This window comes from Cebus imitator, unplaced genomic scaffold (genome assembly GCF_001604975.1).
Source record: "Cebus imitator isolate Cc_AM_T3 unplaced genomic scaffold, Cebus_imitator-1.0 Scaffold5, whole genome shotgun sequence".
Classification (NCBI taxonomy): domain Eukaryota; kingdom Metazoa; phylum Chordata; class Mammalia; order Primates; family Cebidae; genus Cebus; species Cebus imitator.
Genome location: NW_016107320.1, coordinates 6,248,675 through 6,263,323, shown reverse-complemented (window position 1 = coordinate 6,263,323; position 14,649 = coordinate 6,248,675). Strand labels below are relative to the sequence as shown.

At 36.5% G+C, this 14,649-nt stretch overlaps 1 protein-coding gene across 9 annotated transcripts in view; it reads right to left on the bottom strand.

The window, feature by feature from the left end:
- The window catches only part of WRN (WRN RecQ like helicase), a 148,372-nt gene that overhangs the window by 77,944 nt on the left and 55,779 nt on the right, over nucleotides 1-14,649 (bottom strand). For all 9 annotated transcript variants that reach the window (XM_017536029.2, XM_017536052.2, XM_017536034.2 and 6 more), the window contains 5 exons: nucleotides 6,821-6,959; nucleotides 5,759-5,834; nucleotides 4,205-4,272; nucleotides 3,809-3,917; nucleotides 2,840-2,908 (listed from right to left, as the gene is read on the bottom strand). In XM_017536029.2, coding sequence (XP_017391518.1) covers nucleotides 2,840-2,908; nucleotides 3,809-3,917; nucleotides 4,205-4,272; nucleotides 5,759-5,834; nucleotides 6,821-6,959 — 461 coding nt within the window. The remainder of the gene's footprint in view (nucleotides 1-2,839; nucleotides 2,909-3,808; nucleotides 3,918-4,204; nucleotides 4,273-5,758; nucleotides 5,835-6,820; nucleotides 6,960-14,649) is intronic.

The following is a 14,649-nucleotide window of genomic DNA, read 5'->3' as shown; positions in this document are numbered from 1 at the left end:
GTTCTGAAGGGTGAGTTGCAGTTGTCTCTGGGGAAGGGGAGGGGAGGGGAGGAAAGAAAAGGAAAAGAAAAGAAAAGAAAAGGAAAGAAAAGGGATAATAGGGAATGACTACTTAATGGGTATGGAAATTCTTTTGGGAGTTATGAAAATGTTCTGGAGTTAATGATGATGGTTATACATTATTACTATACCAAAAGCCACTGGACTTTAGTAACGATTAAAATGGTAAAAGTTAGGTTCTGTGAACTTTATCTCAATTAGAAAAAAGGAAGTTGGCAGGGTGTGGTGGCTGACACCTGTAATCCCAGCACTTTGGGAGTCCAAGGCGGGTGGATCATGAGGTCAGGAGTTCGAGACCAGCCTGGCCAACATAGCAAAAACTCATCTCTACTAAAAAAATACAAAAATTAGGTGGGCATGGTGGCAGGCGCCTGTAATCCTGGCTACTCGAGAGGCTGAGGCAGGAGAATCGCTTGAACTGGGGAGATGGAGGTTGCAGTGAGCTGAGATCATGCCGTTGCACTAGCAAGACTCTATCTCAAAAAAAAAAAGAAAAAGAAAGTTAAACATATATCCATCACCTGTTCCAGTCATTCTGCTCCTTCATATATGATCAATAAAATGAAAACATATGTCCATACAAAGACTTATATACAAATGTGCATAAAGCTTTATTTGTAATAACCCCAAACTAGAAACAATCCAAATGTCTGTCAGGTGAATGGATAAACAACTTGTGGCATATCCATAAAATGTAATCCACCTAACAATAAGAAGAATGAACTATTAATCAATGTAATAACATGGATGAATCTTGAAATAATTATAGTGCATTATTTAAACCAGACAAAAAAGGGCATATAATATATAATTGACTCTGTGTTTATATAATTTTAGAAAATGCAAACTAGTCTATAACAACAGGAAGGAGATCAGCAGTTACCCAATGACTGGGGTTAACAAAAAAAAAGGTAAACTTTGGGGGTGATGAATATGTTCATAATCTGGATTATGATGATGGTTTCATGGGTGCATACCTGTGTCAAAACTCATCATATTACACATTCTCAGCGCATAAAATTTATCATAAGTCAATTAGACCTCAATAAAGGTGATTTAAAATGCTTAGAAAAAAAGAAAACATGTCCACAAAAAGATTTGTATAAGAATGTATACAGCAGCTTTATTAGTAACAGCCTAACACTAAAAAAGTAGCCTAGGCATCTAACAGTAAGAAAATGTAAAAACAAACTGTGTTATATTCTATGAAATACAGGAAAATAACAGATACTAAAAAAAATTTTTAAAAAAACTACACAGGTGTGGTGGTTCGTTCACACCTATAATCTCAGCACTTTGGAAGGCCAAGGAAGGAGGATTGCTTTCTAATTTTATCTCAGAAAAAAATAAATTAGAAAAAAAGAAAATTAAACATCTATCCACCACATGATCCAGTCATTCCACTCCTTGATATATATCAATAAAATGAAACATATGTCCATACAAAGACTTACATGCAACTGTTCATAGCAGCTTTATTTGTAATAACCCCAAAGTGGAAACAATCCTGAAGCCAGGAGTTCAAGGTCAGCCTGGGCAACCAAGCAAGACCCTGTATCTACAAAAAAATTAAAAATTAGCCAGGCATGGTGGCACAGGCCTGTAGTCCTAGCTACTTGGGAGGCAGGAGGATAGCTTTAGCTCAGTAGTTAGAGGCTGCAGTGAGCTATGATTGCACCAGTGTCCTCTGGCCTGGGTGACAGAAGGAGACCTTGTCTCTAAAAAAAACAAAAACAAAACAAAAAACTACTGATACATGCAACAGCATGGAAGAATCTCAGAAGCATTATGCCAAATGAAAGAAGTCTTACACAAAAGAGTTCATATTGTGTGACTGCATTTACATGACATTCTAGCACAAACAATACTGAACTATGGTAGAGAAAAATAGAGCACTGGCTTGCCTAGGATGCAGATGGAAGGACAGACTGGGGAGGCACATGAAGAAGCTTTCTAGAAGGTCAGTAATATTCTGTATCTTATTAGAGGTTTGGTTTACATCTTTGTAAGTATTTATCAAAACTCAGTGAATACACGTGTGCCTCGGGTATATGTATATACTAATATATACACAAAGAAAGCACCTGCTTAATGGGCATGGGTGTTCTTTTGGGGGTGATGAAAATGTTCTGAACTAGAACATCCATATATACGCATATATATTAATACGTGTGTGTATATATGTATATGTGTACATACGTTTGTGTGTTTACATATACATACATATGCACACAAAATGGGTGTGTGTATGTGTGTCTGAGATGATATTCTCCTGAGGAATTACATCATGACTGAATTGGTTGGGCAAGAGACCTAGAATCCAGCCCCTGCTCAGCCACAGTCACTGAGTGACTTTGGGAAAATTACTTGTCTCTGAGCCTCAGTTTTCTCATCTATAAAATGAGACAAATCTAGATAATCTCCAACCTCTCTTCCAAAACCAAAATTTTTAAAATTCTATGACTACAATTCTAATTTTACAGCACAATAACTGAGAGTAAAATATTTAAGTTTGAAGGATTTAAAAAGTAACAGTCCTGCAATGGTACTATAAAAAGTAAAATGTATTTTAAAATTATGGCCTTTTTTTTCTATGCATTTAATAAAATTTGTTTGTTTACAAAATTCTCTCATATACTACAGACATCTGACCAAATGATTAGAAATCATATAAATTACTCACAACTTCCTCAGCAACATGTAATTTACCCATGTAACAAACTTGTGCATGTACTCCATGAATCCAAAATAAAAGTTGAGGGAAAAAAAAATTACTCACAATTTAACATCTCCTAGAACATCTTCTGACTGTGCTGATCCAAGGAAGCAAGCTGGGATGTTGGACATTCTGTAAGAAGAAAAACAAACATTTTGGCGCTGTGTACACACTACACATATCAGTTTGATTCTTAAGTGAGAAAGAATAAAGAAATATAATAATGTATATTCCTGTTCTTTGCAATTTTCTCTTTTTTTGTCACTTACTAACTTGATAAACAAATTCCTTCAAGGCCCTTATCAGAAGGCAAGTTTTTAAGGTGGGTTTTGAAAGAGACTGTAAGCTCGAGGAAGCAGGGGATGATGGGAGGTAAAGGAATAGGCTGCTAGACCCTATTCCTTCTATCTAACTGTATGTTTGCACTCATTAACCAACAGTAGGGTAACTACAGTTAATAACAATAATATTGTATATTTCAAAATAACCCAGAGAAAATATTTGAAATGTTCCCAGCACAAAGAAATGATAAATGTTCAAAGTGATGAACAAATGCCCTGATTTGATCATTACATATTATGATCATTATATATTATGATCAAAATATCACAGTACTCCAGAAATATGTATGGATATTATGTGTTAATTTAAAAACAAATAGCAAGCTCAGGTTGAAGAAGCTGAAAAGTTTTTCATAGATAAAAAAATATACTTCCATATATACACTTCTTATCAAGCTAAAAAGCAAGGGTAACAGAAAGAGAAAACAATTTTGAGATATTCAATGTAAACCACCATAAAGTAATGACTTTTTTAAAAAAAAAGCTTCCACCTGGAAGCTTTGAATTACAGAGAACTCAAGAAAGAAGATAAGCTCTTCCACTAACGTGTCATTTACTGCTAATAAAGATAAAGCAATACGTGCAGAAATGTTTTATTGTGAACTAGATTTTAACATATGTGATGGAACAGATGTTTCATCCACAGAAGAAAAAAACAAGGTGATGTTGTGGCAATGATAACATGACTTACCTAAGCTGCAGCACTTGGTCTTCCATCAGAGAAATAAGAGGCGAGATGACAAGGCCAATCTTGCCTAGGTAAAGAGGTGGATACTGGAAGCACAAACTCTTTCCATATCCTTGAAAAGAAAATAATATGCTCATAGAAATAAAAATAAATTTTTGATGTTTTAATTTCCGTTTACAATGTACTTATTACAGATGAATGGTCAATACTAGTATGCTATCTTCCTAAGAGGTAATTGATACATAAATCTGAGCATCTGTTCTCTGTTCACTGTGTTCTGTATTTTACACCATTTGTAGTGGCATCTGTATTTTGAGGGTTTAACGAAAGATTAAGCATTTCAAACTCTTTATGTTTTATTTTTTAAAGGATTGGGTTATTTGCTTAAATACAACTTACCAGTTGCCATGACAGCAACATTATCTCTTCTTTCTTCCAATACTGAATGAATCACTTTCCACTGAACCCTTGAAGGTAAAAAGCAAAAACCTGTTTTGTTTTATTAATAAGAAACCCAAGGTAAAGATTAAAATCCATCCAGTTTTTCATTTCCTTTAATAGAATTTATTTTTGAACTTCATACATAAATCTGCACAAACCCTAGAACTTTAAAGCAAAGAACTCCATTTGACCAACCTCCCATTCAAGCTAACTAACAACAACCATTTGGTATACGTATTAAATTTCATTATATACATCTAAAGTAAAAAACAGATTCTAAGCCTCATACTGGATATCCAAAAGAATCAATGCTTTAAACTAGTAAGAGAAATGCTCCAGGGACAAGGACTGACTGAAAAGTAAATAAGGGAACTCTGTGAGGTGATGATAATAATATCTCTTGATAAGAATTTAGGTTACATGGATATATACATGTACCCATAAAATTTGCAAATATACACTTAAAGTTTCATATTTCCTTATATGCAAATTTATATTAAAACAAAAAAATTAAATATTTAACTCTAGTTAATAATTTATATGCTGAAATACTTAGGTGGAAGTGTAATGGTGTCCTAAACTGACCCTGAGATGCATTTTAAAACTTCAATGAATTAATGGATGGATAGAGAGATATGAATGGATGGGTAGGTGATAAAGCAAGTATAGTAATAATACTAGAATGTAGGTGGTGAGTATACAGATATGCACAGAAAAGAAGTTCTTTCAGCTTTACTAGATCTTGGGAAATTTTCCTAATAAAATACTAAGGGTAAAAATCAGTTGAAGAGGTCGTCTTCTGGCATGCCATTAATGACCTATTCTTAACTAAGGGCTCGGTATAGGATGCACAGTTTATGAAAATTCATTGATCTGTACATCATGCACACTTTTCTGTATGTAAGACATAAATAAAAAATGTTTAAGATCAAAAGAAAAAAGAAATAAATACTTCAGTAGATTATGCTTTAAATTCTCAGAATAGGAAAAATCCAGTCAAGATTTTCACATGCTTATTAGTTTTACTCAAATTTACTTATTCATCTCATTTTATCCTTATAAAAATGTGCCCATTAGATGTAAACAAATTTTGAGTACATTAAAATAGATAAGATTACCACTATTCCTCAAATTGTTGTATTAAGAACTTCTAGTGCATCAGCATGTTCTGGGTAATATGATACACAAAACAGGCACATAGACACTCATTTAATGAAAAACAAGTCAGTATTAAATTAACATTTACTTGTAAGTACCTTAAACTAGTGTCTACTCAGAACTGCTCAGTTAAAGGAAAATTATTTTTCCTCACTTATAAAAGCAATGTGCAGAAATGAATTTTATATAAATATTACTTTGAAATAATGTTGTAGTCACATAGAAAATACAGTGTGGCATGTGTAACCATAGTGAAGTTGTGCTGTTGCTGCTAAGTCAATGGACTATTTGCCTTTTTCCTTGTTTTAAAGAAAATACTAAATACGTGATTTGATTAACTGAGATTATACTCACGGTTTAAAACTGGAATGGCCAAAATATGTCTTGAGGCAAGTAATTTGCTCTGCGTTGGGTGCTGGCAACAAAGAGTCTTGAAATAAAACAAAATGGGCATTTATGTTCAAATAGAAAAACACCATGAAGAGGGAGAAAACGGTTTATTTCATTGGCTTTTTTGAAAGAATACAGTGATAGCTACCATGTATTACTGTTTTCTATTTTTTAATTCCAATACAAATTGGTCCTCTGGATACCATATATGACGCCAAGAAAACACTTGGATTACTTTAAGTGTTAGAATTTTGTTGTGATTCACACTTTGCCAGCACTATTTTAAAAAACTGATGTTTTAGAATCAGGTATACTTCTAAAATCTAATATTTGAACAAACCATGGCAAGCAATATGCCAATCCAAACATTAAAATATAACCAACCTTCAATTAATGGTAATCAGAAATGTTAGACTAAAAAAGTCTACAGATAAAATAAAATCTTCATTTTAGTTATCCAAAGCTAAATGTAGTTACACCTAAATTAAGTTACCAAAATCTCATTTAGTTTAGTTACCTAAATCTAATGTAGTTAGGAAAACTTAGTTACCTACATCTTTGGTCAAAATTCTAACTGCACAGCATAATGATGTTAGGTTAGCTCTACCCAACTCACCTTCCCTGCCCACTGTGAGCTTGAAAGATTCATGAGTAGCCAAGAAAGGGCAAAAAAAGAATCAAGGTAATTTGCCACTAAACAAATGAAAGTTCATCACTAGAGTTCTTAGCTTTAATAATTCTAAATGAAAACTATACTGATTTGGAGAAATCACATCTTTATTTAACAAGAAAACAAAAGGAAAGATATTTTTGTCATCATAATGCTACTATTACTCTATTTCTATAAGCAGTAAGATTTTACCTTGTAGAGACAAAAGCACTAAGGAGACAAAAGCTCATAAGGATCCAATCAATAACTCTATGCCACAAAGTCTCTGACCTCCAAACCATCCAAAACTGGACCCTAAGTTAAAGTCTGTGGTAGGTATCAGGGGTGAGTCATTTCAAACATGCTTCAGCACTTACCCTTATCATCATCTTCTTCCTCTTCATTAGCTTCATTTTCATCATCATCTTCTTTAGTAGGAAGACTCAGATTTCTTTCCATTTCTAAGCATTTAGAATGAGTTGGTTCTACTGTGCCACTATTGAGGTTTTCTAAAGACTGAAAGTTTAAAGGAAATTTTAAAAGCAAAACCACTGACAGTGTCGTATCTTTTTCACCAAACACAAAAGGACTATTATTAACAGGGCCTACAATTTTGTTGAAAGCTGGCAGATGTGCAAGCCATACTACAAAAGAACATGTGTGCTCCAGTTTAAATATGTGCTCATGAATGGTTTCTAAGGCACAAGGCCAAAGATGGAACATTTCCAGAATAAGCAAGGCTCATTAATAGCATATAATAAACTGCCCCTGAAGAAACCCAACATACGTTTTAAATTTGGATAATTTAAAACATTTTTTCTTTATTGCATTTCAATATTTTTGATTCTCAAGTAGTAAATGTGGATTTTAATGTTATTTTTGTAACAAGTTTCTCTATATCATGAGTCAGTCACATTCATTTTGAATAAGGCTGAAACTGTAAGCAAACAATAAATGTGTTTTGGAATTGTCAAAACAACAAAAGATTCAAATCATTTTAGAAAAGGAATATTATAAATGTGAAATAGTTATTTGTTTTTATTTTGGCTTGAGAGTATCTGCATTCTCCCTTAAATAAAGATAATCTATTTCAAGAATATTTCAAAATTATTTCCTCTATAACATTTTTTAACTATGAAGAGAGAGGAAGACTTTATTAAACTACAGTTTTCATTTTCTCTTTTTATTAAACCTTTCATTTACTATTTTGACTTTGAAGGTTTTTTTAAAAAGTATGTTCATTTCAAAGCTTAAGGTGAAAAAACAAGAGTGTTCCTCTTTGTTTTATTCAAGTCTACAAACAGAATGCATTTTTTAAACAGAGTTCTCTTAAAATATGGGCATCCAGGTTTCATTCTAAGAGATTTAATGTATATGTAAGTCCACTCTAGTTCAGCAGGAAGTAGAGCAGTCGTCGCCCATGTCCCAACAGCAGTTGGGCTTTCCTTTTCAGAGTGGGGACTGAGGGACTGTGTTAGAGGCACTTCTAGGGTCAGCAAGGGGCTTTGTTCCCGGTGCAGGTATTTTCCCACCTCTGGCAGTATAGGTGCTTTGTTCCCAGTACAGGAATTTTCCAGCCTCTGGCTCCTAAAGGCAGAGGCTCAGTGACTCAGGGTTTTAAAACAGTAACCAATCTGGTAAAGGATTCAAAGATCAATGACTAAGGTCCTGAACTATAAAGCCTGGCCAAATGGGAGAGGGCTATCACAAAAGCCCTGGGGTAACACTGCCCAGTGAGCTGAGAAGTGTGGTCTGAAGGGTCTTCAAAGGTAAACAGAAACTGGGAGTCAGGACATAATGGAACACAGAAAAAAGCATCCTTAAGGTCCCAGACTGTAAACCATTGTGCCTCTTCAGTATTTGAGACAGAAAGGTGTATGGGTTGGATACAGCTGGGTATAAAGGGATCACAGCTTCACTGATAAACCTGAGATCTTGCACCAGCCTCTTTAGAGCAAAAAGGCTGAAAGAAGTATTTCCTCACAAATGTCTGGACCCAGGAACTCGGGGTCTCAGAGGCTGAGTGGCTCCCACATGGGCGGCTCTCTCTTAGGGGGTCTAAGCAAGGCCATAACCTCAAACAGATCAAACTGGGAGTTTAGGACCATTGTTCGTCACCCCTAACCAATCCTCGGCTTGGTCCAGAAAAAGAAAGCAAAGAGAGAGAGAACTGGTTTCAGGCAAACCAACGCTCCAAGCTCCGAAGAGCCAGGGGTTGTCAGAGAGCCCTTTCCCAGAAAGTCTGACACCCATGTCTTTAGTTCAGCGGCTGCACTTGTTGCTTTCAACTGGCCAACAGGTACCTAGTAATCTGCTTTCTGAACAAATTTAGAAGAAGGACAGATCAGCAAGGCAAAGGAGTAGAGTCACTTACCGTGCTAAAGTTCAAAGTAGCTCCTGGCTGGCTCGCCAACAGACGTTACCAGATTAGATGCAACCGGATTTTTTGGAACTCAGGTTCTTGGCCTCTCAAACCCCGACGAATAGGGAAGGGGGCTTCAGTGTTGCAATGAGTGTTACAGCTCACATAGAACTCATGAAACCAAAGAGTGTGCAGTAGTGTGGTTTATTAGGCAGAGCAAAAGGACAGCTTCCACACCGTTGAAGGAGACCCAGAGCTGGTGCCGCTGCAGGCTTCAGTGGCTACAGCTTATACCCCTGAGTTATTCCCTCCCCTTTCTTGTTATCGTCCCATGAGATGGTTTTTTTTTTTTTTTCAAACTTTCTCTGGATCAGTTGATCTTTAAATCCTTTACTGGATAGGTTACTGTTTTAAAACCCTGAGTCAACTGAGCCTCTGCCTTTAGGAGGCAGAGGTGGAAAATTCCTGCACTGGGAACAGAGCCCTTAGCCAGCCAAAGGTGGGAAAATACCCATAGTGGGAACAAAGCCCCTGGCTGACCCTGGAAGTTCCTCTAACACAGTCCCTCAATAACAAACTTCTCCAAGCTAAAGGAGAATGTTCTAACCCAATGCAAGGAAGCTAACCTTGAAAAAAAGTTAAACGAAATGCTAAATAGAATAACCAGCAAAAACATAAACGACTTGATGGAGCAGAAAAACACAGCAAGAGAACTTCATGAAGCATACACAAGTTTAAATAGCCAAATCAATCAAGCAGAAAAAAGGATACAGAGATTGAAGATCAACTCAATGAAATAAAGCAAGAAGGCAAGATTAGAGAAAAAAGAGTGAAAAGAAATAAACAAAGCTTCCAAGAAATATGAGACTACATGAAAAGACCAAATCTATGTTTCATCGGTGTACCTGAAAGTGATGGGGAAAATTAAACTAAGCTGAAAAACACACTTCAGGGTATTGGCCAGGAGAACTTCCCCAAACTGACAAGGCAGGCCAACATCCAAATTCAGGAAATACAGACAACACTACAAAGATATTCCTTGAGAAGACCAACCCCAAGACACATAATCATCAGACTCACCAGGGATGAAATGAAGGAGAAATGCTAAGGGCAGCCAGAGAGAAAGGTCGGTTTACCCACAAAGGGAAGCCCATCAGACTCAAGCAAATCTCTTGGCAGAAACCCCACAAGCCAGAACAGAGTGGGGGCCAATATTCAACATCCTTAAAAAAAAGAATTTTCAACCCAGAATTTCATAACCAGCCAAATTAAGCTTCATAAGTGAAGGAGAAATAAAATCCTTTACAGACAAGCAACTCCTAAGAGATTTTCGTGCCACCAGGACTGCCTTACAAGAGCTCCTGAAGGAAGTACTAAACATGGAAAGGAACGACCAGTGGCAGCCACTGCAAAAACATACCAAATTGCAAAGACCACTGACACTGAAAAAAGTGCATCAATTAACAGGGAAAACAAACAGCTAGCATCAAAATGGCAGGATCAAATTCACACATAATAATACTAGCCTTAAATGTAAATAGGTTAAATGCCCCAATCAAAAGACACAGACCGGCAAACTGGATACAGAGTCAAGACCCATCAGTGTGCTGTATTCAGGAGACCCATCACACATACAAAGACACACATGGGCTCAAATTAAAGGGATGGAGGAAGATTTACCAAGCAAATAGAGAGCAAAAAAAAGAAAGGGAAGTTGCAATCCTAGTCTCTGCTAAAACAGACTTTAAACCAACAAAGATCAAAAGAGACAAAGAAGGGCATTACATAATGGTAAAGGGATCAATGCAACAAGAGCTAACTATCCTAAATATATAGGCATCCAATATGGGAACACTCAGATACATAAAGGGCATACAAAGGTTCTTAATGACCTACAAAGAGACTTAGACTTCCATACAATAATAGTGGGAGATTTTAACACCCCACTGTTAATATTAGCCAGATCAACGAGACAGAAAATTAACAAGGATATCCATGACTTGAACTCAGATCTGGACCAAGCAAACCTAATGGATATCTACAGAACTCTCCGCCCCAAATCTACAGCATATACATTCTTCTCAGCATCACGTCACACCACTCTAAAACTGACCACATAATTGGGAGTAAAACACTCCTCAGCAAATGCAAAAGAACATAAATCATAACAAACAGTCTCTCAAACCACAGTGTAATCAAATCGGAACTCAGGATTAAGAAACTCACTCAAAACTGCACAACTACATGGAAACTGAACAACCTACTCCTGAATGACTACTGGATAAATAATGAAACAAAGGTAGAAATAAAGATGATCTTCAAAGCCAATGAGAACAAAGACACAATGTACCAAAATCTCTGGGACACATTTTAATCAGTGTCTAGAGGGAAATTTATAGCACTAAATGCCCACAAGAGAAATGAGGAAAGATCTAAAATCGACACCTTACCATCACAATTAAAAGAACTAGAGGAGTAAGATCAAATTCAAAAGCTAGCAGAAGACAAGAATTAACTAAGATCAGAGTAGAACTGAAGGAGACAGAGACACAAAAAAACCCTTCAAAAAACAAAAATCAACAAATCCAGGATCCGGTTTTCTGAAAAGATCAACAAAGTAGACCACTAGCCAGACTAATAAAGAAGAAAAGAGAGAAGAATCAAATAGATGCGATAAAAAATGAGAAAGAGGATATCACCACTGATCCCACAGAAATACAAACTACCATCAGAGAATGCTACAAACACTTCTATGCCAATAAACCAGTAAATCTAGAAGAAATGGATAAATTCTTGGACACTTACACCCTCCCAAGACTAAATCAGTAAGAAGCTAAATCCCTGAATAGACCAATAACAAGGTCTGAAATTTAGGCAGTAATTAATAGCCTACCAACCAAAAATGTCCAGGACCAGATAGGTTCACAGCCGAATTCTACCAGAGGTACAAAGAGGAGCTGATACTATTCCTTCTGAAACTATTCCAAACAATACAAAAAGAGAGAGTCCTCCCTAACTCATTTTATGAAACCAACATCATCCTGATGCCAAACCTGGCAGAGACGCAACTAAAAAAGGAAATTTCAGGGCAATATCCATGATGAACATTGATGCGAAAATCCTCAGTAAAATACTGGCAAACTGAATCCAACAGCACATCAAAAAGCTTATCCATCACAATCAAGTCAGCTTCATCCCTGGGATGCAAGACTGGTTCAACATATGCAAATCCAGAAACATAATCCAACACATAAACAGAACCAAAGACAAAAACCACATGATTATCTGTTGAAGGCAGAGAAGGCCTTCAACAAATTCAACAGTACTTTATGCTAAAAACTCTCAATAAACTTGAGTATCAATGGAACATATCTCAAAATAATAACAGCTATTTATGAAAAACCCACAGCCAGTTATCATACTGAATGGGCAAAAACTGGAAGCATTCCCTTTGAAAACCAGCACAAAACAAGGATGCCCTCTCTCACCACTCCTATTCAACATAGTATTGGAAGTTCTGGCCAGGGCAATCCGGCAAGAAAAAGAAATAAAGGGTATTCAATTAGAAAAAGAGGAAACCAAATTGTCTCTATTTGCAGATGACATGATTGTATATTGAGAAGACCCTACTATCTCAGCCCAAAATCTCCTTAAGCTGACAAGCAACTTCAACAAAGTCTCAGGATACAAAATCAATGTGCAAAAATCATAAGCATTCCTATATATATCAGTAATAGACAGACAGCCAAACCATGAGTGAATTCCCATTTACAATTGCTACAAAGAGAATAAAATACCTAAGAATACAACTAACAAGGTATGTGAATGACCTCTTCAAGAACTATAAACCACTGCTAAGGAAATAAGAGAGGACACAAACAGATGGGAGAATATTCCATGCTCATGGTTAGGAAGCATCAATATCATGAAAATGGCCATACTGCCCAAAGTAATTTATAGATTCAAGGCTATCCCCATCAAGCTACCATTGTCTTTCTTCACATAATTGGAAAAAAACACCTTAAATTTCATATGGAACCAAAAGAGAGTCCACATAGCCAAGACAATCCTAAGCAAAAAGAACAAAGTTGGTGGCATCACGTTACCTCACTTCAAACTATACTACAAGGTTACAGTAATCAAAACAGCACGGTACTGGTACCAAAACAGAGATATAGACCAATGGAACAGAACAGAGGCCTCAGAAATAACACCACACATCTACAACCATCTGATCTTTGACAAACCTGACAAAAACAAACGATGGGGAAAGGATTCCCTATTTAATAAATGGTGTTGGGAAAACTGGCTAGTCATATGCAGAAAGCTGAAACTGGATCCCTTCCTTACACCTTATACAAAAATTAACTCCAGGTGGATTAAAGATTTAAACCTAAGACCTAACGCCATAAAATCCCTAGAAGAAAACCTAGGCAATACCATTCAGGACATAGGCATGGGCAAAGACTTCATAGCTAAAACACCAAAAGCAATGGCAACAAAAGCCAAAATCGACAAATAGGATCTAATTAAACTTAAACGTTTCTGCACAGCAAAAGAAATTGTCATCAGAGTGAACAGGCAACCTACAGAATGGGAGAAAAATTTTACAGTCTACCCATCTGACAAAAGGCTAATATCCAGATTCTATGGTGAACTTTAACAAATTTACATGAAAAAAAACAATAACCCCCTCGAAAAGTGGGTGAAGGATATGAGCAGACACCTCAAAAGAAGACATTTATGCAGCCAACAACATATGAAAAAAAGCTCATCACTGGTCTAATTAAAGAAATGAAAATCAAAACCACACTGAGATACCATCTCACGCCAGTTAGAATGGTAATCATTAATAAATCAGGAGACAACAGATACTGGAGAGGATATGGAGAAATAAGAATGCTTTTACACTATTGGTGGGAGTGTAAATTAATTCAACCATTGTGGAAGACAATGTGGCAATTCCTCAAGGATGTAGTATGGAAATACCATTTGACCTTGCAATCCCATTACTGAGTATATATCCAAAGAATTGTAAATCATTCTATTATAAAGACACATGCACACGTATGTTTACTGCGGTACTGTTCACCATAGCAAAGACTTGCCCATCAATGACAGACTAGATAAAGAAAATGTGGGACATATACACCATGGAATACTATGCAGCCATTAAAAAGGATTGAGTTCATGTCCTTTGCAGGGACATGGATGAAGCTGGAAACCATCATTCTCAGCAAACTGACACAAGAACAGAAAACAGAACACTGCACATTCAAACTCATAAGTGGGTGTTGAACAATAAGAACGCATGGACACAGAGAGGGGAACATCACAAACCAGGGCCTGTTGGGGAGTGGGGGGTTAGGGGAGGGATAGCATTAGGAGAAACACCTAATGTAGATGACGGGGTGATGGATGCAGCAAATCACCGTGGCATGTGTATACCTATGCAACAAATCTGCACATTCTGCACATGTACCTCAGAACTTAAAGTATAATAAAATAAATAAGTAAACTTCTAAATAAAAACAGATACACATGGATTGGAAGAAAGGAAAATCAATTTCAATACTGGACAGCTGAATCACCATCCACATTCCAGGAAAAAATTACAAGAAAGTAACATAAGAAGGAACACACGGCTGGATGCAGCACCTCACACCTGCAGTCCCAGCACATTGGGAGGCTAAGTCCAGTCGATCACTTGAGCCCAGGAGTTCAAGACCATCCTGGGCAACACAGTGAAACCCCATCTCTACAAAAAATACAAAACTAAGCTGGACGTATTGGCGCACGCCTGTAATCCCAGCTACTCAGAAGGCTTAAGCAGGAGGATCACTT